The following is an 18,960-nucleotide window of genomic DNA, read 5'->3' as shown; positions in this document are numbered from 1 at the left end:
CGGACCCAGTGGGTGTAAGGTCTGAACCCCGGGCTCCTACCACGTGGAACCGGCTCCCAGTTCTGCCCCTTCTCTCGTTTCAATGTAATTTCATTGTACTACTGTAATTTCATTGTATTACTACATGTCATTGATGATTGTTCCTCTTGTAGCCTATGTACCCTGTGTTTGTATATGAATTGTATGTAGATACAAGAAACTGTCCTATCTCCTTCTCTTTCTGTCCCCTCACCCCAACCGGAATAGCAGAAAGCTGCCACCTCTGAGCCTGGTTCTGCAAAGGTTTCTTCCTGTTAAAAGAGAGTTTTTCCTTTCCACAGTTGCTTATGCTGCTCATGTGGATCTGTTGGGTTTTCTCTGTAAAAGTGTCTAGAAACCACTATGTTGTAATTGGCACTTCATAAATAAAGGTGAATTTAATTGAATTGAATCTGCAAAAAGCAGAGATGAAATCCTGTGGTCCCCGAACCGGACCCCCTCCGGCCCCTGGCTGCACCTATAAATTCAGTCCATAAAAATTATGAAATGAACCGGTGATAAAGGGCAGTGTTCCCAGAGTCCAACATGCACCAGGAACAGGTCCGACTTACTGCCGGCAATGTGGACCAGACTCCTACTCCGGTCATACAGGGACCGGACGGCCCTAAACAAGGGGCCCCGGACTTCATATTCCCGAAGCACCCCCAACAAGGCGCCACGGGGGACGTGGTCGAACGCCTTCTCCAAGTCCGCAAAACACATGTGAACTGGTTGGGCGAACTCCCACGAACCCTTGAGAACCCTATGGAGGGTATAGAACTGGTCCAATGTTCCACGACCAGGACAAAAACTGCATTGTTCCTCCTGGATCCAAGGTTCGACTATCGGTCGGATCCTCCTCTCCAGTACCCTGGAATAGACTTTCCCAGGGAGGCTGAGGAGTGTGATCCCCCTATAGTTGGAGCACACCCTCCGGTCCCCCTTTTTAAACAGGGGGACCACCACCCTAGTCTGCCACGCGATGTTGCAGAGATGTGTCAACCAAAACAGTCCCTGCACATCCCGAGACTTAAGGTACTCAGGGCGAATCTCATCCACACCCGGTGCCTTGCCACCGAGGAGCTTGCCAACCACCTCGGTGACTTTGGCTTGGGTGATGGACGAGTCCACCTCTGGGACCTCGGCCTCTGCTTCCTGCTTCTAGGATATAAATCAGTGCTAAAGCTAAACCTGATCAGAATCTAGAACATGTATCTCCATTCCACCAGCTCAAAGGACTTTACAGCGTCTGAAGAAAGAAGAATCAGGAGAGATTGTAGTTTTCAGAGTAAATATTATTAAACAACCATCTGGTGTGAAAGAAGGAATGTCTACCAGGAATGAAGCCCAATTGGTCTGGATGTATCGATCAGATAGAACAGATCAGATCGACATCTAGATCTCCTCATGTCTGATTGCTGTTCCTCCCTGATGTGCTTCACCTGTGCCTGATAGTGGTTGCAGTCACCTGCTGCTCTGGATCCAGAAGAGCCTCTCTGTCTGGGTTCTGCTGGTGGGACGCTCTTGTCTTCAGCCCATGTCTGCAGTGCTGTTGTCCATGTTTGTGCTCTGGTTTCTCTGCCCTCAGCTGCAGCACATCTGGGCCTTCTGGGAGTTTCTTCCTGAGTCCGTGGCCGACTCCTTCCTCGGCTGCTTCGAAAGGCTTTCTTGGATTTCTTTGTTTTTCTCGATAAAGATTTTTTTGCGTGAACTCCAGAAGAGCATGGCTACTGGGTCCTCCTTCCTGCACCTTTCTCCTTCAACTAAGACATTTTAGTGTCGGTTTGTGGTGTGAAATTCTGGAACAGATTAGGAGTAGAGATGAGACGATTGTCAAACTTCTGTCAGTAGAAAAAAGAGACATTTCTTTGTAAAAGTTCAAATCACCACCATAATGATGTGGTGATCATTTAAATCAGGGACATAAATCTGTCCTGGTTTCATGTTGGAGCATAAAGTGAGACCAGAACCTCTGGAGGATTCTGTCATTTAGCTGAAACACAACAGATGTGTCCATGTGTCCATCATGGTTTGATACGTGACTCTTAGAGGTGAAGAAAACAAACGTCTCTCTGAAGATGTGCTCAGTGGGAAGTCACCTTGTTGTCTTTAACCACTTTATTTCCTCCCTGCTGTTCCAGGAAATGAAACATGTTTCTATGACTCATTGGTCCTTTAATTGTAGTGATCAATAAATCCAGTCCTGAATACTTCTCCCAAGATGCAACATTGCCCTCCTGAATCCTCCCTTCCCTCAATACAGACTGTAAATGAAGTCAATGTAAAGAAAAGCAGGTGGAGAAAGACTCTTCCTGAGGAGGACAAACTGCTACAAACACAACATGAACTTCAGAGTCAGGAGAGAAGAAACTCGAGCTGAGTTCTGAACACTTTATTCCAGTTTTAAAGCTGGTTAAGTTCCATTTATCTGATCATGAAGAGCTGATGTTCCATTTGAAGTTTGTGATAATACAGGCTGTAGTACAGCAACAATATAATAATAATCATCATCATCCCTATCGTAGATCAAAAGTTTGTTCTGTCAGATGAATCAAAATGAGTCTGAATATTTCAGGCTCCATCCACAGGTTCTTTTCTGAAGCTTTCTTTTCCAGCTGGTCTTCAACATGTTGCTGCTGCTCTGCTCCTCTTCCAGTGTGGCTTCTTTCTTTTCCTGTGAAGAAAACCTGTTGAAGTGAAATCTGCCCGGCAACTGATGACCAGCTCACATTTTCCTCCCAGGAGGCAGAAAACTGCAGCAGCTTCTGCTTCATTCAACTCCAAAGAAATAACTGTTTGCAATGTTTTTATTCTTTGTGGAAACGTTTTGAATTGTTCTCATATCTGTGAGGTTTGCAGATGATATTGTGGAAAACAGGCAGATCTCCACATGAATTTGAAAAGTGAAAGAATCTTGTTTTGAATGTTTGGTATACTTGAAGCACATGGAATAACACATTATAAGTGGTTATAAACATTCATAAATGATCACAATGTTTTATAACTCACTATACAGCATAGGGTAAGGGTTAGGGTTAGGGTTTGGTCCTGGCATTGTGATCATCTATGAATGTTTATAACTATAGCTCCACGTGTTATAATGGCATTATAATGCTTTATAAATGTACTTATAATGGGTTATACCGAGCGCTTCAAATAAAGTGTTACCGAATATTTTTCCAGTGTAAAACTCCTGAAGATGAATCCTTCATCAACACCAATCACTCAGTATTTCTTCGACATGTTTATAATTTTAATTCAAGGTATGGGATGTCCCGATCAAGTTTTTTGCCCCGAGTCCGAATCTGAGTCATTTCATTTTGAACCAATACCGACACCGAGTCCCAATCCGATCAGACACGCTCGCGCTACTAGCTTCACACTGCTTCCATGTTGACTGCCGCTGTAACCAATAGCGTCACAGTAAAGAAGTGATGTCATGACGCATGTATTTCCCCTTCTCTGTGGAGGAGAGAGGAGTCACTCTGAGCCACCGCGGAACTCCAGATCTGATTAAAAAAGTAATGAAAATAACTCTCCATATATCCGAGTCCGGATCGGGAGGTAACGTCCGATTCCGATCGAGTCTGCAAACATGTGATCGAGCCAGATTTCCGATTACGTGACCAGATCGGGACGTCCCTAATTCAAGGTGTGACTCAGAGCTTCCAGATGGGATTATTTAAACTCTGAACACTAAAAACTCAATCACACTTTTCATTTTGTTAATTTAGTTTTAAGAGGTCTTTTTTATGGTTATGAAATATCAGTAAACTGATGTTTTTTGGAGGCGCAACTTTAGACTTTTTCAGGCAAAAATAGTGAAATATGTTTGATTTTAAACATCCTTTTCAACATATTGCATCACGTGCAAATGAAACACAGGAGAGTTTATTTAGACTGACTTTAAAATCTTGAAAACATCCTCTGATCAGAGTCAGAGACGAGACGTTTCAGTGGACGTCCTCTGGAGGACTCCCAGGTGTTTCTGAGAGAATCTTCTGAAACTCTCAGTCCTCACTATAAGAGGAGAGCGCTCTGATCATCTCCTTGTTGTCTGGAGTGACAGCAGATTGAGGAGAGTGTGAGGTTATTCCATTAGAAACAGTTTCAATACTCAGGATCAGCTGATCACAGTGAATCCAGGACACTCGGTGGATTGGAGGAGTCTTTATTAGTTGTTTTCAGAGAGGATGTGATCAGAATGAGCCTGGTCGGTCTGCAGACGTCCAGCAGCAGCAGGACGGCAGTCCCGGTCCCGTCCCGGTCCCGGTGTGTGTGAACACTCAGAACAGGCCCTTCTTGTAGCGGTGGATGAGCTCCGACACGTCCTCCTGACACACCTTGATCCAGCCGTCCTCACGCATGTGGTACACTGCACACACACACACACACACACACACAGATGAAGAGGCGTCCCTCCTCTCTGAAGCATCCACACACCGGTCCGTACTCACTGTTGACCACGCCTCCGGAGTAGGCGTCCCGGTGCGTGGCGTGAGTGATGCCCCGGCGGCCCAGCTCGTACGCCTCCTCCACCGTCATGTCCTCCCGGTAGCCGCTGTCCACCACGCCGTAGGCGTAGCTGTTCCCGCAGCCGGTGGAGAACATCTGGCCGGACAGACGGGTCCCGTTCTCGTCCACGTAGTACAGCCCCGGGCCCTGGGGGGACACAGAGGTCAGAGGTCAGAGTCTGAGCCACACTAAGAAGCTGCTGAGGCTGTTTGACCTGCAAGTTGACCCATCGATGGCATCAAATCTCAATACAAACTCTCTTTGAGTATCACTAAAAGGTGATTTCTTTAAGCATCAGCAGTGTTTTAAATACCCCAAAAGAAATCCAGTCACATAAGTACTAGTATGTGACTGGATTTCTTTTCCAGTCTAGTATCAGCAGGAAGAGTCTGGGGACGGGGAAGTCTGGGCATATCTGCTGAGACTGCTGCCCCCGCGACCCGGCCCCGGATAAGCGGTGGAAAATGGATGGATGGATGGATGGATGGATGTAGTGTATTTTTAGTAGACATGAGGAGGAAATGGCTGGATTTGAAGAAAAACTACATTTTTGATGCTGTTCTTTTTGATTCTTTTATTCACAGCCAAAGATTTAGAAAAGGAAGTTCAAAGGTAGAAACCATTGGACTCAGAGGTGATGTGCATTTTTGAGGAAATCTGGTTCCTGATATCGTCTGCAGACGTCATCATTAGACTTTTTCACCTGGTCTGCTGTTAAAGCCAACTGAAGAACACAAAAATCCTCTGAATCGAAGAATCACAATTTAAATTGAATCGGCACTCAAAAGCATTGTAAAAATCGAATCGGTAAAAAAACATTGTCACGGCCCGACAAATAAGAGCGCTACACCACCGTACCTCCAAGCAGAGTCCATTCAGTCAGTCTGAATATTCTGCCTTGGAATACAATCATGGTCGATCATCTCTCCATGCCTGAACCGATCCAGCCTCCTGGTTCAGGGTGAAGAGTCTCCAGAGACATGAACAGATGCAGCTGAGCTGTTGTGAGGTTTACTGCTCCTGACTAACAGGGAGATAGAGCCAGACTCACCTCCTTGTCCCAGCCGCAGATCATGCTCCCCATGGACAGGCCCATGCCCCGGTAGCCCAGCATCATGTTGGACAGCAGCTTGGAGGCCGCGGCCACGGAGATCCGCTGGTTGTTCCTCAGCTTGAACAGTCTGGATACAGTCAGGAAGCCAAGCGGCAGTGATCAGCTGAGTGTATTAACACTGAATGTAAAACCTTCTGAGTTAATACGGTACAACAGATCTGATGTGAAGAACGTGTTTCTGGGCGTCGGGGACAGACCTGCACTCTTTGGCCAGCAGTCTCTCCCAGTGCTGGCAGTCGGCCGCGCTGCCCGACATGGTGCCCAGCAGGTAGGGGTTGATCTCAATCACCTTGTTGGCGTTGGTGGACGCTGCAAAGCCACAAGAGTCAGAGGGAGAACGGATTCACTCCACGACACGGCGAGGTAAAGATAATGAGGCCTGCAGGAACTGAGGCTTATCGACTTTAAAGTGATACTTCAACATTTTGGCAAATTGGCCCATTTAGTGCAATTCCTTAGTCATTTCGAACAGCATGCTTACTTTTTTGTGAGGGTGAGCTGTTGTTTATCCAGAGGTGAGTCGGGGAGGTTTTCGGGACGGACACAATGGAAGTGAATGGTATTTTTGATTCCTCTCGTCAAACTCATCAAATACACAATCCAACAACCCCAAAACACTTTGGTGGACACGTTATAATCCGCACATTCACTACACTGTGAAATGTTAATGCAAAATTACCAGATTGAGTTGTTTATGCTAAGACAGATTGCTAAGACGGAACTACTTACTAAACATGGCGTCTGGGCGTAGTGATTTCAAAAGAAAAAGTAGTTCCCAGTATTTGCTTCAGTGTCGTAACGCTACAATATTATTTGTTGGTGTTCCACAGCGTAGTGAATGTGCGGATTATAACGTGTCCACCAAAGTGTTTTGGGGTTGTTGAATTGTGTATTTGATGAGTTTGACGAGGGGGAACCAAAATACCATCCACTTCCATTATGTCCGTCCCGAAAACCTTCCCCGACTCACCTCTGAATAAACAACAGCTCGCCCTCACAAAAAAAGTAAGTATGCTGTTCGAAATGACCAAGGAATTGCGCTAAATGGGCCAATTTGCCAAAATATTGAAGTATCCCTTTAATGTAATAGACAGACCATCCAGATTTCTCCGCAGTACCTAAATAGTTTCCGGCTGAGGCTCTGGAGTCCACCGCCACGATGACCCCGTGCCTGAACTTGAAGGCCAGGGTGGTGGTGCCATGGTTCATGTCGATACTCACTCCTCCATCCCGGCTGCAGGACTTCAGAAACCCTGAGGGCTGGAGGACGAAAGCAGAAAGAGATGACAGCTGGAAACTTATCATTCAGCACATTTTAACCCTGATAAGTGATCAGTGTGATAACACCCGGCGTGCTGAAGTAGAAATATGATTAATTGAGTTTTGTTTAGAGACGCGCTGAAAACCAGAGACGCGTAAAAGTAGAACTCAGCGCGTCCTGCCGCTGCTGGGGCTTAATACGATGAAAACGCAGTAGTGAGGGTGAAATCATACTCACATCTACACCCAGAGGAACCGCGAATTCCGGGGTTTCTGCCCCGAACGTGTAGTGGCCGGTCCGGTGCAGCAGCGGCGTCGGTCCGGCGGGGAGGATCTGATCGCGGAGCTCCACGAACCGCCGCAGCCCGCTGACCTCCACCAGAGCCATGGTTTATACGGAGAAAGAGTTATTCTGGGGAAAACAGGCCCGAGAGCACGAAGGAGGAAATGTGCTGGATGACACAGAAGTCGAAAGTGAAAGGATTCTGAAAACCTGCTTAACGTTTGTTTAATCTGAAGGAGATAAAATCTGTTTATCTGCCAGAAAAAAACTCCGTTTAGCGACTAAAAACAAATAAAGGAGTCAGTTTATGACTTTTCTTCAAGAAAATCGATTAGTCTAACTCTGAATCAATAACGCCACATTCTTGTAGAATAAAAAAAAGAATTAAACCAATAGAAGAGCGAGCTTCCTCCTCATCATCAGTATCCAGGCGGAAATAAAGTCTTCAGGTTTTCAGACAGGTGTTAAACTGCCATCCCATAATAAGTTACTCAGAAAGTCACAGTGCGATCCAGTGACAATATAATTTCAGAGTTTAATGTGATATAAACACTGAAAAACACACGATTTATCCCTAAAACCACAAGAAATAAGGTGAAGGGAGAAATAGTTTATCTTTAAAACTTAATAACATGAAGGAAGTAATAGTTTATTTATAAAACCCCAGGAGAAATAAGATGAAGGGAGGAACAGTTTATCTATAAAGCAAGAACAAATAATGTAAAGGGAGGAATAGCTTATCTTTAAAACTACAAGAAATAAAGTGAAGGGAAGACTAGTTTATTTATGAAGCCAGAAGAAGAAATCAGTTGACAATAAGAGGAGTTATCAAATGTAACTTTATTCAAATGACAGTAATAACAGCTGCATCTTTTCATCACAGCTCCCAGTGGAAACAACTGATGAAATACTGCAGTAAAGCCCAGTTCAATCCCAGAGTCTCAATCAAGTGAAACACGTAAAAAAAACAACAAGCTGGAAATGTTTTTAATGGTCTCATGTCTGTTTCTTTATTTACACTCCTAAACTCCCTGAAAGTGTCTCAGTTGTCTGGATGTGAAGCTTCGGAGCCGTGTGGCGCTCAGGCCGTCTCCATCGGCTGCACCGTCTCCTGCACCACCTCCAGCTTCAGAGGAACCACGTCTTCCTTCAGCACCGCCGTGGTGCCCGGGCCGTACTTGTACTTGGATTTCCTGGACAACAGTCAGACGGACGTGTGGATTAGCGGTCTGAACCACGGAGCAGGCCTGTGTTTGTCAGGTGGAGTCGTGCAGGCTACCTGCTGCCCGTGCCGTACGGAGACTCCTGATACGGCCGGATGTAGTCCACTCCTTCTTTGGTGATGACGCAGATGTCGATGTTGTTCCCGGAGCCCAGGTCGCACATGATGCCGGCCTGGATGGCCGCTCGCACCAGCTCCTTAGCTTGGTCCAGCTGAGGCGGAGCAGAGAGATCACACAGGACAGAGAGGGGGATTAACAACACTGGGTCTGATCTGGAGGGTTTTTTTTTTTTTTATTAATTCATTTCAGGCGATTTACACCGCAAAACAAAAAAATTCCAATATAATAACATAAACATAGAATGCCTGAAAAAAGGGAGTAGGAGGAAGAAAACTTATTTAATCCTACCCCCAAGCTCATCTATGGAAACACTATGAGCACATAGTTACGCTACAAGACAAAATATAGTAAACAATAGACAATAACAATTAGACAATACCAGCAATGGTAATTGACAAAAACCAGCAATTGTGACGGACAGAATACATCCACACAGTCCAACTGTAAGACTCAGTGAGGGTACCTCCAGATCAGGTTTAAACCCATCTTCTAAAATCCCAAGAGCAGCCAGGTCCCCGGATCCTACATGTAAAGAGAGAAAAGAGGGAAATAAATACACACCTGCAGCACTTTCTATGGGTTATTTCACTCATAGGAGCTCTGCTGATACAGACACACACCCATAGCCAGGTAGGACATCTTGTTGACGCTGCCGTACGGCCCCACGGTGTACAGGTGGTTCCCGGTGCAGTCCACCCCCCCCAGGATGAGGTTGGCACCGATTTGACCGTGATACCTGAGTGACAGCAACGCAGCGGGTTAGAGTGCAGAGAGAACGCGGCTGGGTGTGTGTGTGTGTGTGTGTGTGTGTGTGTGTGTGTGTGTGTGTGTGTGTGTGTGTGTGTGTGTGTGTGTGTGTGTGTGTGTGTGCGTGCAGCAGACCTGTACAGCATGTCCTGCAGGATGCTGACGGCCATGACGACGCGGGGGTTCCTCCCGCTGTTCAGGGAGAAGATGGTGAGGTTGGAGGACAGCAGCTCGGTGGTCTTCTCGGTGTCTGCGGCGGTGCCGGCTCCGCAGCAGCTGGACACAGAGGAAGAGGAGGCAGAGACAACAGAGAGCAGCCAGAGTTATTCAGCTTCATCCACAGTCACATATGCATGAACTAGGTTTTATACTAATGTTTCTCTGAGTGAGTTGCAGACAGATCCATGCCAAATATCCAGTTGAAATGGTGGAAAAAGACTTGAGAGGGGTGAAGAGCTGCTTCCTCTCACCCTCATCAGACCTACTATATGTTCGGAGAGATGTAGTGAATCTTGGCGCACATCTTGTCGGCCACCACTTCGCTGGAGGTGGCTCGAGTGTCTGCTCCCAGCACCACTCCATCCTGCAGCCAAACACACATCTCAGCTCCCACTGCTCCACATTAACAGTAACTACACCAGGGAAACACACTGAACTCTTTTCTGAGTCAGTAGAACATGAGCAAATACTGTGGAAATATGTGGAAATGCAGGAAGAATGATACCTTTCTCTGTTGTGACTTCATTAAAAAAGAATAAACAGAACTTGCTAAATGTGTCTTTACTGATGGAGCACATTTCATCAACCTGATTTTCAGCCTCTGAGAAAGTCTTAGCTTCTTTATGAAACCTACCTGAAGACATTTAAAACTCCTTAAACTCTAATTAGACTCAAAACATTGTAAAGTAATGCCCTGTTGTGTGCTTTCTGTAGCTACATTTGTTTGTTCCTTATTGACAAAACATTCCGACATTTGAAATGTTTCCTATTTTTGCATTCTGGGTTTGATTTACTGTCAACATCCAGTTCATGAAGTGTCTCCTGCAGACTGAAGTGAGGAGGGGAGTAAAATATGCGCTAACTGAAGCTCCATGCAAAAACACACTGATATTTAAAGAAACATCAACATTTATTATGTATTTTAGGTTGTAATTCAGGACTGAGGAGAGGTTAAAGCATGTTTACCTTTTGAAACTGTGCAATGATTTAAAAACTACATTAGGAGCGTCAAATACGGACAGAAAGATGTAGTTTTTTTGGTTTTTCTGTATAAACCACATTCGTACTCGCCTTGAACACCACTCCAGCTATCGTGGTGCCTGTCTTCATGGGTTTTGGAGTGTTTCCTCCATCGAAGAGAGTCTCCAGAGCAGCATTTCTGAAGGATGGAGGGAAACGGGAGAGAGGGGCTGTGGCGGTGAGGAGGTCCACTCGGGAAGAACTGGCAACTCATCATATAGATTAGAATATAGTGAAAACAGCACATCACTGTTTTTCAACGAATCAACGTGACAAGCAGGCAGGATAAAGTTACTTTCACTTTTGAAATCAATGAAATGTTCAGCGTCTGTTTTAATTTCTACCAGGAATAAAACATTCCGCTGCTCGGAAAACACACGAAGAAGCTCCTACCTCGCTGAGTTGTCGAAATTAAACCCAGACGCAGGAGTTTGGAGGACATTTGATAGCGACATACTGCTGGATGTGGGTCTTTACTGCGCGTCTCGCTGCGCTGAGCCGAATCGAGACGGAAGGAGCCGAGTGGAGCCGAAGTGAAGCCGAGTTGAGGTGAGGTGAGCCGAGTGGAGCCGAGGTGAGGTGAGGTGAGCCGAGTCGAGTGTAGCCGAACTGAGCCGAGTGGAGCCGAGGTGAGGTGAGGCAAGCCGAACTGAGCCGAACTGAGCCGAGTGGAGCCGAAGCGAAGCGAGGCGACGACGCTGTCTGAGCGTCGGCTCTGCTTCTCTTTCGATTTGAGGGAGAAAATGGAGAAACACTGCATGAGCTCGCAAGTCAAAGGAGTGAGCACCGGGGTGAGTAAATCTGGAGCAGGCCGCTCGTATTTTACCCTCGAATGAAGAACTGAAGGTTTAACATGTGAAATGATCGATCAGAGACTGTTACCGTAGCTCACCTGATAATGTCACCTGAAGTCAAATTAAACAATCAATGTTTACATATAATCTCTGAAGAACTTTTATTTTACCACTTTAGCAAAGGAAGACATTTGAAAGTATTTTCTTTTTCGTTTAATGTTCTCATACAAAGTTATTTCCTGAAACTCCACATCCCATAATGCATTGCCACATTCATTCGTTCTGAATGAACAGGAAGCTGAGATAAAGTTGTGTTGTTCACACTTACCTGCAGTCTGATCTTCTCTCCCGCCTCAGACCACCATCCTGGCCGCCTTGTTTGACGGAGGAGTGGTGATCGGATCAGATTCCCGGGCGTCCATCGGAGGGTGAGGATGAGGATGCTGGGATGAAGATGAGGATGCTGGGATGAAGCACACAGACAACCCCTTTAGAGCTGACACATCACCTGTTAACTTTCATGACATCCAAGCTGTTGTGTGACAGATCTGTGGCTCTTGGTGAAAACCAAACATGAGAGTTTTTAGTGTTTGATTTGATGATCCTCACATTTGAAAAATATTTTGGAAACAAAGTAACTAATATTCACCTTAGTATTGTGCATTGAAAGACCATCATGGAGAACATGCAAACTTCAGGAAAAGGGGCATTTTTTATTCCTGCTGGCAGGCAGCTATGCTTCATACTGTGTCGACAGAAAATTAACCATCAGATCCATTTCTGGATGATCTTCTCTGACAGCTTCACACTTTATTTGAAGGCTTTTTATTCAGAAGCAGTCAGGAGCCGTTCTGTCTTCTCATTTCACCTTCTTTCCTTTCAGAGAATATGTGTCGTCTAAGACCATCAACAAAGTGATTCAGGTTCACGACCGGATCTTCTGCTGCATGTCTGGCTCTCTGGCAGACGCTCAGGCCGTCACCAAAGCTGCCAAGTTCCACCTCTCCTTTCACAGGTGTGTGTTCTCTGGGAAACACTTTAAAATCATTATATCCAGCAGATCGTAATGACACATGCAGAGGGAAAGATAAGACTGATCCATTCTGACTGTCCGCAGCGTGCAGATGGAGAAGCCTCCTCTGGTGGTCGCAGCGGCCACGGTGATGAAAGAGCTGTGCTTCAAAAACAAGGACGAGCTGGAGGCCGGATTCATCACAGCCGGCTGGGACAGGAAGAAAGGCCCGCAGGTGCTGGTTACATTAAAAAAAACCTCCCGACGGTCACTGCTGGGCTTTGCGTCGCTCTGACTCCTCTCCTCTCTTCACAGGTGTACGTCGTGGCCATCGGAGGAATGTTGATCAGCCAGCCAGTCATGATCGCTGGATCAGGAAGCACGTACATCTACGGCTACGTGGACGCCAAATACAGACCCAACATGAGCAAAGAAGAATGTTTACAGTTCGCCACGAACGGTACCGATCACTGGGATGACTGTGGGTTTCTGTGTGGCTGTGTGTGTGTGTGTGTGTGTGTGTGTGTGTGTGTGTGTGTGTGTGTGTGTGTGACTGTGTGTCTAGACATGCTATCCTTTCATAATAGAGGAAAATGTGATTACATTTTTTTTGCTTTTAATTACATCTGATGGTTTTCATAAGAGCTGAAGTGACAGAGGATGATATTGATCTTTAAAATAAAACTAAAAGTTGAATGTTTTTAGATTCAGTCATGACAGAGCCTCTTATTAATTATCTGATCAATCAACCTTTATTTATAACACTTGTTATACACGCAAAATGAAATTTAAGGTCTGATTAAGTAACAAAACACTGATATCTGACTTTTCAGCAGGATTTTAAGGCTAAAACAAGTATCTTCAAACAGATGCTGCTTTTCTGTACCTCAGGACTTTTATTGAACATTTTATTTGGTCCTGATTGAAAAGTAGTGCTTTTATCACCAATGATCTTTATGAAAGATTCCTTGAACAAGGTGAGAAATAAGGCAGTGGCCAGGTGTATCACCTGAGAGAATGTTAGAATCCTGGGAAATGAGACTGATAAATGTCAGTGTTGATCCTTCCTACTGTTTGTCATTGAAGTTTAAATATTTCTATGATACTTGCTGACTCAGCAGAGAGAGTTTATTTAGTGTTTTCTTGACCAGTTGAACTGATTTCCTTTTCTCTACTCTCCTCCTCTCCCAGCTCTGGCGCTGGCGATGGGCAGAGACAACGTGAGCGGCGGTGTAGCCAACCTGGTGGTGGTGTCAGAGTCGGGGGTGGAGCACACGGTGATCCCTGGTGACAAACTGCCCCAGTTCCATGACGACTGACGGCCTCCAGGATGGACTCCCTCACATTCTCTACATTACCCTCTCTAATGCGTTATGTGATGCAGAGTCCATTCAGACTCTTCAGTAACATCACTCGATGAACTTGTAGAATTTTGTTAAGAAAATAAATAAAAATGTTGAATTTTTGTTGTTTTATCCTTCATCCATCCATCCATCTTCTACACCGTTTCATCCTGTCCTGAGCCGATCGCAGCTCACTGCTTTATGGTCCAGAGAGGACACACTCTGGAGAGGCCTCCAGTCTTTCACAGGATACACACACACTGAAGTTCAATTACAGCCAGCAGTTAAGCTGACATGCATGTTTTTGGACTGTGAGAGGAAACCTTCATTGGCTTTTCTTCTCCAGTCTTCATGTTGACTCCTTTAATGTTCATGACTGTTCATTATATGATGGATCCAGTCTTTTCTGAAATGTTTTTACCTCCAGACGGGCAACAGGAGGAAATGTGTTGCTGAGTGAGGATGCTGCAACATCTACCAGAAAATCAAACTAGTGCTCTCCAACTGGAATGATGATACTCTGGGAAAATGAACAATAAAAAACTAATTTTCCACTTCTATTTATGTCCAAATCACTTGTTTTAAAACAGGAGAAAATAAATAAGGATAGTTCTGTTGTTTCTGTGTAATAATGTGCTGTTTAAAGTAGTCTTACTGATAGAATGTATGGTGCAGTAATGGAGCAGGTTTCTTTACATTCAGACTGAACATTTCAGAAAGCAGCAGAACACACAGCTGTGTGATCCAAACACATAAAACACTGTTTAGTAACAGTGATCCAATAAAATAAATAATAAAAGATAAAGACTTTGTCTTTAATAAGTTTGATTCAGTGAAATAAAATAAAACACTGCGTCTTTAATAAGTCTGATCCAAACCAATGAAATAAATCAACTCTGTGTCTTTAAGCCCAGCAGCCACTCAGAACAGCAGAAAGTTCACTTTCAATTTCGTTTTCAGCCGGAGCGCCGCAGTCCGTCTTTAATTCCATTATTTTCACTAATTCACTAAATTAAATCAAACTCTGTGTTCTGAGGAAGGTTCCCAGCAGGACCGACTCGAGCTGGACGCTGCTGTGTTTTCCTGAGGTGTTTCTTCCTCACAGACAGAGACACCTTCCTCCTCCTCCTCTTCCTCCTCCTCCTCTTCCTCCTCCTCTTCATCATGGAGTCCGGTCCGGAGTGGTTGTCCGAAGAGGTGAAAACAGGGGTGAGTGTCAGACTTTAAACAGGTTAACATCCCGGTGGTGTGTCACGCGCTCAGCCTCCTCATGTTCTCTCTTCACGTGCTGGTTCCAGACCACCATCATCGCGGTGGAGTTTGACGGGGGGGTGGTGCTGGGCTCTGACTCCAGGGTGTCCGCAGGGTGAGTCTCCACAGTCCTGACAGCAGCATCCAGGGGAGAGAGAGAGACATGCTGACCGGCTGGGTCAGGGATTCAAACCTGCAAACATGCTTCTGTCACCTCCACATGTCCCAAGAAAACTACATCCTGTTACATTTCTGTTTATTTCTTTTTGCACTCAGTGGTTTTTGTGAAAATGTGTTTCTCTGTCTCAGTTCATTCATTTAGGTTTCTCTGTACATTTACTTTTCTTTGTATTACTGTGTCACACTGGATCTCTCAGATCCTCATCAGAACTCAACTCAGCTTCCTCCACATTGTCCCGTCTCCTCCGGCCTCTCCATCCTTCTCACTTCTCCTCCTCTTCCTTCCTTCCATCCAGGGAGAAGGTGGTGAACCGGGTGATGAACAAGCTGTCTCCCCTCCATGACAAGATCTACTGCGCTCTGTCTGGGTCTGCAGCTGACGCTCAGACCATCGCCGAAATAGTCAACTACCAGCTGGATGTCCACAGGTCAGAGTGAGAAGGACAGCAGTGTTTCCTTTCTTAACAGTCTTAACAGCAGTGTTTCCTTTCTTAACAGTCAGGGAGGTTAAAGTTTTATCTAACAGAAAGATTTTTACATGCATTTCAGTTTTTTTCATAATCAAACAATGTTCTCTTCCCAGTGCAAATGCAGTATACTTTTTAGTTTTTTTGGTTCAACAGTGCTGCAGTTTGCCTTCAAAATCAAAGTTTGGTTGTAAAGGTGGAACATTGGATGTTGAATCCTCAAATCAGAAGTGAGATAACCAGGTGATCTCTGCTCTGGTTCCAGATAACTTCAGGCTTTGATCCTTCAACCTTTATCATCAATAAAGTCATCAGAACTGAGGAGGCTGCTTTTAGAGCCCTGTCGTATTATCAAATTAAACCACTGAGGAGGTTTCCAAAACATCTTCACACAAATTAAAGTCTCATTTTCTGTTTCTGACCTGACAGGAAAGAAAACATTTAGTTTGACATTTCTGCGTTCATTACATACAGCTCACTGAAATCCCTCCAAAACGTTGTTTTCTTGTCAGTATTGAAATCGGCGAGGACCCCCAGGTGCGCTCCGCCGCCACGCTGGTGAAGAACATCTCCTACAAGTACAAGGAGGAGCTGTCGGCTCATCTGATCGTGGCCGGCTGGGACCGCCGGGACGGAGGGCAGGTCAGAGTTCAGCGAGGGAGGAGGCCGGGCCTCCACAGGGGACGAGCATCATGTCACATTACTGATGACACATCTTGATCCTCTTATCTAAAAGAAGGAGCATTGCTCTGTGTGCCCTTTGACCTCTAGGTGTTTGCGACCCTGAACGGGCTGCTGACCAGGCAGCCCTTCGCCGTGGGCGGCTCTGGAAGCTGGTACGTCTACGGCTTCGTGGATGCCGAGTATCGCAAAGGGATGAGCAAGCAGGAGTGTCAGCAGTTCGTCGTCAACAGTGAGTTCAGAGAGTCGCTCAGAGGAGTCGGATCGCTCCGTCGCTTCACGCCGAAAAGTCTCCAACCCCTCCTCCTCCCCCTCCTCCTCCTCCCCCTCCTCCTCCTCCTCCCTCCTCCTCCTCCTCCTCCCCCCCTCCTCCTCCTCCTCCCCCCCTCCTCCTCCTCCTCCTCCTCCTCCTCCTCCTCCTCCTCCTCCTCCTCCTCCTCCTGTCTCCGCAGCGCTGTCTCTGGCCATGAACCGTGACGGCTCCAGCGGCGGCGTGGCCTACATGGTCACCATCGAGGCCGACCACACGGAGGAGAAGGTCATTCTGGGAAATGAGCTGCCCACCTTTTTCGATCAGTGACCCCATCAACTAGTAAACTGAATCACATGTGAAAAGTTACTATTTTAATAAAAGAAAGTCAAAACTAATGTGTCTCTTTCTGATTTGAAAGTTCAACCCTTTTGATCGTCAGATCAGTTTGAAAGTCCTCCGATTCACCAATAATCAGTAGAGTTACTTTCTACATCCACCTGCTCCAGGAAGCTACAAGACATTTGATATAAACTGCCTGACCCTGTTATTTTATTGCGTTGAGCACTCTGCTATAATTTAGTGAATGATTTATCTTTAGTCGTGCAGTCTTCCAGGTTTCCTCCCAAACTCTGCATGAACTCTGACAGCGTTCTGTCTGAAGGGAACTTCAGGAAAAACCCACGATTTGGTTTGCGTACGTCAAATTCTAGCTTCATTCATTTAAATTCACTTATACAGTAAAACTGATAAAGATGTTGTTAAAAGTTTATTTACCAGGATAAACTCTCAGAGATGTGCCATCCTGATTTGTGATGAAGCTACAGATCAAACACCATCAACATGATTGACAGACGGAGACACGAGAAAAAAACACACATTCCAATCTACTGGAGCCAAAAACAGCAGCACAGAGCAGAGCGAGAATATTATGGACTCCAGTGATCACAGAGAAGCAGTGAGCGCTCCCAGTGGCTGCTTACCAGCCGTCTTACATCATCCAGTCATATAAACGTATCAGAGTCACATTTATGTTCAAATCTCTCTGAACTTTATCAACTGGAGTCTACTGCTGAGAGATTCTCTGCCATGGAAGCTTCCTGGCCTTTTGTCCAAAGATGAATTTTCCATGTGGAAAAGTATAAAACCTGTATCAAAGAAATTCAAAAAAGTATTTCAGGGACCTGGATGATCAGAGGAGATAATCTATTGTTCACACAAGCTTGGACTAATGACACAGAACATGATGTAGCATTAAAGCAATAAATAAATAAATAAAATGTAAAAAAAAATAGTTTCTTTAAATCCTGAATATCCCTAGTCCCTATCCCTAATTCTCCATGGAATTTATTCATGAAGTGTGTCTTTAAACTCTTTGTTCTGAATCCATATTCTGTGTCAGCACGTCTTTAGTGTTTATCTATCAATTTGCATAAACTGTCATTAAAGTTTTTTTAGAACTGTGGGAGCAGAGCGACTGCACTGCAGCTTTTAAAGTGGTGGGTTTTTTTTTTGTTTTTTGTTTTTTTTTTTTTTCAGTTCTTTACATTGGTATAATTTTCCTTCCCTGAGGAAGTCGTTCAGTTTGGACCGACAGGTGACAGATGTGAGTTGTTGTTTTGACTGTATGTCTTTATTTCCCTCTTTATTATTTCCATGTCAGTTGTGTCTCTGTTTAGATTTATCCTGTGTTGATAATAAGTATGGTTTCTTCCTCTGTAGCAGGTTTGACAGACATTCTGCTGGAGTTCCTCTCTGGAGGAACATCAGATCCAGATATTCTCTGACTCCGGTGTTGTAAATGAACTGATGAACTGCTTCATTTTTTTCTCTCATTTTGTTTATAATTGTAATGAAACACTGAGGGTGGTGGCATGTCTCTGGTTATTTTTTATTGCACTGTATAATACATCCCATATAACTTTAGTATTACTTTTCATTGTTTCACTGAAGATATTACTGTTTTTTTATTTATTCTTATATTAGATTATTTTGTATATTTATTATTTATTTTCCACTTATTTGGTTCTGTGTATGTTTGCTGTGTAACATGTAAGTTTTTTATTTTCCTTTTCCAAGACTTTTTTTTTTATATGTTTTGTGATCTTTTTGTGATCCACTCTTCGTTTTATTTTCTTACTCAACATTTCTCCCATGTCAAGATTCATAGAATATATAATGGATTTAATTCACTTTTTCTTTCTATATTGATTCCCACTCACATGTCATTAAATCTATTTTATTCTGGGTTTTTTTTCTCAGTCGTCTGTCCTGCAGTCTCTTGTCTTGATAACTGTTTAAAGTTTCAGTCATTTACTGTGAACAGGGTTACTGATCAGTGATGTATTTTAATCTGTTTTCGTCTAAAACGTGTGAAAGTGTTGCACAGCGGGATGTCATTTGTGCTGATTAGTTTTGCTCTGGTCATTTCAGTGCTGAACTCCTCACAGATAAATAGCTTAT

The 18,960-nt window shown here is 44.7% G+C and overlaps 4 protein-coding genes across 5 annotated transcripts; 2 read left to right on the top strand and 2 right to left on the bottom strand.

Annotated features, from left to right (window-relative positions):
* Window positions 1–4,173: 4,173 nt before the first annotated feature.
* On the bottom strand, window positions 4,174–7,521 carry psmb8a (proteasome 20S subunit beta 8A). Its single transcript, XM_030120080.1, has 6 exons — window positions 7,146–7,521; window positions 6,766–6,907; window positions 5,845–5,956; window positions 5,585–5,714; window positions 4,476–4,680; window positions 4,174–4,393 (listed from the first exon to the last, which is right to left on the bottom strand). Exons 1-6 carry the CDS (start codon window positions 7,293–7,295, stop codon window positions 4,305–4,307), a joined length of 828 nt encoding a protein of 275 aa, XP_029975940.1. The 5' UTR covers window positions 7,296–7,521; the 3' UTR covers window positions 4,174–4,304.
* Window positions 7,522–8,010: 489 nt separating this feature from the next.
* Window positions 8,011–11,065, bottom strand: psmb13a (proteasome 20S subunit beta 13a). Of its 2 annotated transcripts, none has more exons than XM_030120077.1 (8): window positions 10,913–11,065; window positions 10,571–10,658; window positions 9,766–9,863; window positions 9,416–9,556; window positions 9,154–9,269; window positions 8,952–9,055; window positions 8,470–8,702; window positions 8,011–8,383 (listed from the first exon to the last, which is right to left on the bottom strand). In XM_030120077.1, the coding sequence occupies exons 1-8, from the start codon at window positions 10,972–10,974 to the stop codon at window positions 8,272–8,274; spliced, it is 954 nt and encodes a 317-aa protein (XP_029975937.1). In that variant the 5' UTR covers window positions 10,975–11,065; the 3' UTR covers window positions 8,011–8,271. The 2 variants fall into 2 exon arrangements, with proteins under 2 accessions (XP_029975937.1, XP_029975938.1); XM_030120078.1 differs by having other exon boundaries at window positions 8,470–8,624; window positions 8,997–9,055.
* A 96-nt stretch (window positions 11,066–11,161) lies between these two features.
* On the top strand, window positions 11,162–13,790 carry psmb12 (proteasome 20S subunit beta 12). The gene is made up of 6 exons (XM_030120083.1): window positions 11,162–11,310; window positions 11,671–11,741; window positions 12,197–12,328; window positions 12,431–12,560; window positions 12,641–12,785; window positions 13,517–13,790. The coding sequence occupies exons 1-6, from the start codon at window positions 11,263–11,265 to the stop codon at window positions 13,642–13,644; spliced, it is 654 nt and encodes a 217-aa protein (XP_029975943.1). The 5' UTR covers window positions 11,162–11,262; the 3' UTR covers window positions 13,645–13,790.
* An 811-nt stretch (window positions 13,791–14,601) lies between these two features.
* psmb9a (proteasome 20S subunit beta 9a) lies at window positions 14,602–16,895 on the top strand. The gene is made up of 6 exons (XM_030120674.1): window positions 14,602–14,877; window positions 14,967–15,034; window positions 15,396–15,527; window positions 16,079–16,208; window positions 16,338–16,479; window positions 16,700–16,895. The coding sequence occupies exons 1-6, from the start codon at window positions 14,833–14,835 to the stop codon at window positions 16,825–16,827; spliced, it is 645 nt and encodes a 214-aa protein (XP_029976534.1). The 5' UTR covers window positions 14,602–14,832; the 3' UTR covers window positions 16,828–16,895.
* The last annotated feature ends 2,065 nt before the right edge of the window (window positions 16,896–18,960 follow it).

The sequence above is a fragment of the Salarias fasciatus genome, chromosome 22 (genome assembly GCF_902148845.1).
Source record: "Salarias fasciatus chromosome 22, fSalaFa1.1, whole genome shotgun sequence".
NCBI lineage: Eukaryota > Metazoa > Chordata > Actinopteri > Blenniiformes > Blenniidae > Salarias > Salarias fasciatus.
Note: the sequence above shows the minus strand (reverse complement) of the source record. Positions and strands in the feature narration are given on the sequence as shown.

What these genes read in the sequence shown, in the direction of transcription:
- psmb8a (XM_030120080.1), bottom strand. Translation starts at nt 7,295, where the DNA reads ATGGCTCTGGTGGAGGTCAGCGGGCTGCGGCGGTTCGTGGAGCTCCGC. An exon ending in TCTGCGGCTGGGACAAGGAG is followed by an intron (nt 4,681 to 5,584) that starts GTGAGTCTGGCT and finishes GTGTCCCCCCAG; the next exon opens with GGCCCGGGGCTGTACTACGT. An exon ending in CTCCGGAGGCGTGGTCAACA is followed by an intron (nt 4,394 to 4,475) that starts GTGAGTACGGAC and finishes GTGTGTGTGCAG; the next exon opens with TGTACCACATGCGTGAGGAC.
- psmb13a (XM_030120077.1), bottom strand. Translation starts at nt 10,974, where the DNA reads ATGTCGCTATCAAATGTCCTCCAAACTCCTGCGTCTGGGTTTAATTTC. An exon ending in TAGCTGGAGTGGTGTTCAAG is followed by an intron (nt 9,864 to 10,570) that starts GCGAGTACGAAT and finishes GTTTGGCTGCAG; the next exon opens with GATGGAGTGGTGCTGGGAGC. An exon ending in GACTGTGTGGATGTATTCTG is followed by an intron (nt 8,703 to 8,951) that starts TCCGTCACAATT and finishes AATTAATAAAAA; the next exon opens with AAAAAAAAACCCTCCAGATC.
- psmb12 (XM_030120083.1), top strand. Translation starts at nt 11,263, where the DNA reads ATGGAGAAACACTGCATGAGCTCGCAAGTCAAAGGAGTGAGCACCGGG. An exon ending in TCCCGGGCGTCCATCGGAGG is followed by an intron (nt 11,742 to 12,196) that starts GTGAGGATGAGG and finishes CTTTCCTTTCAG; the next exon opens with AGAATATGTGTCGTCTAAGA. An exon ending in TTTACAGTTCGCCACGAACG is followed by an intron (nt 12,786 to 13,516) that starts GTACCGATCACT and finishes CTCCTCTCCCAG; the next exon opens with CTCTGGCGCTGGCGATGGGC.
- psmb9a (XM_030120674.1), top strand. Translation starts at nt 14,833, where the DNA reads ATGGAGTCCGGTCCGGAGTGGTTGTCCGAAGAGGTGAAAACAGGG. An exon ending in ACCGCCGGGACGGAGGGCAG is followed by an intron (nt 16,209 to 16,337) that starts GTCAGAGTTCAG and finishes TTTGACCTCTAG; the next exon opens with GTGTTTGCGACCCTGAACGG. An exon ending in TCAGCAGTTCGTCGTCAACA is followed by an intron (nt 16,480 to 16,699) that starts GTGAGTTCAGAG and finishes CTGTCTCCGCAG; the next exon opens with CGCTGTCTCTGGCCATGAAC.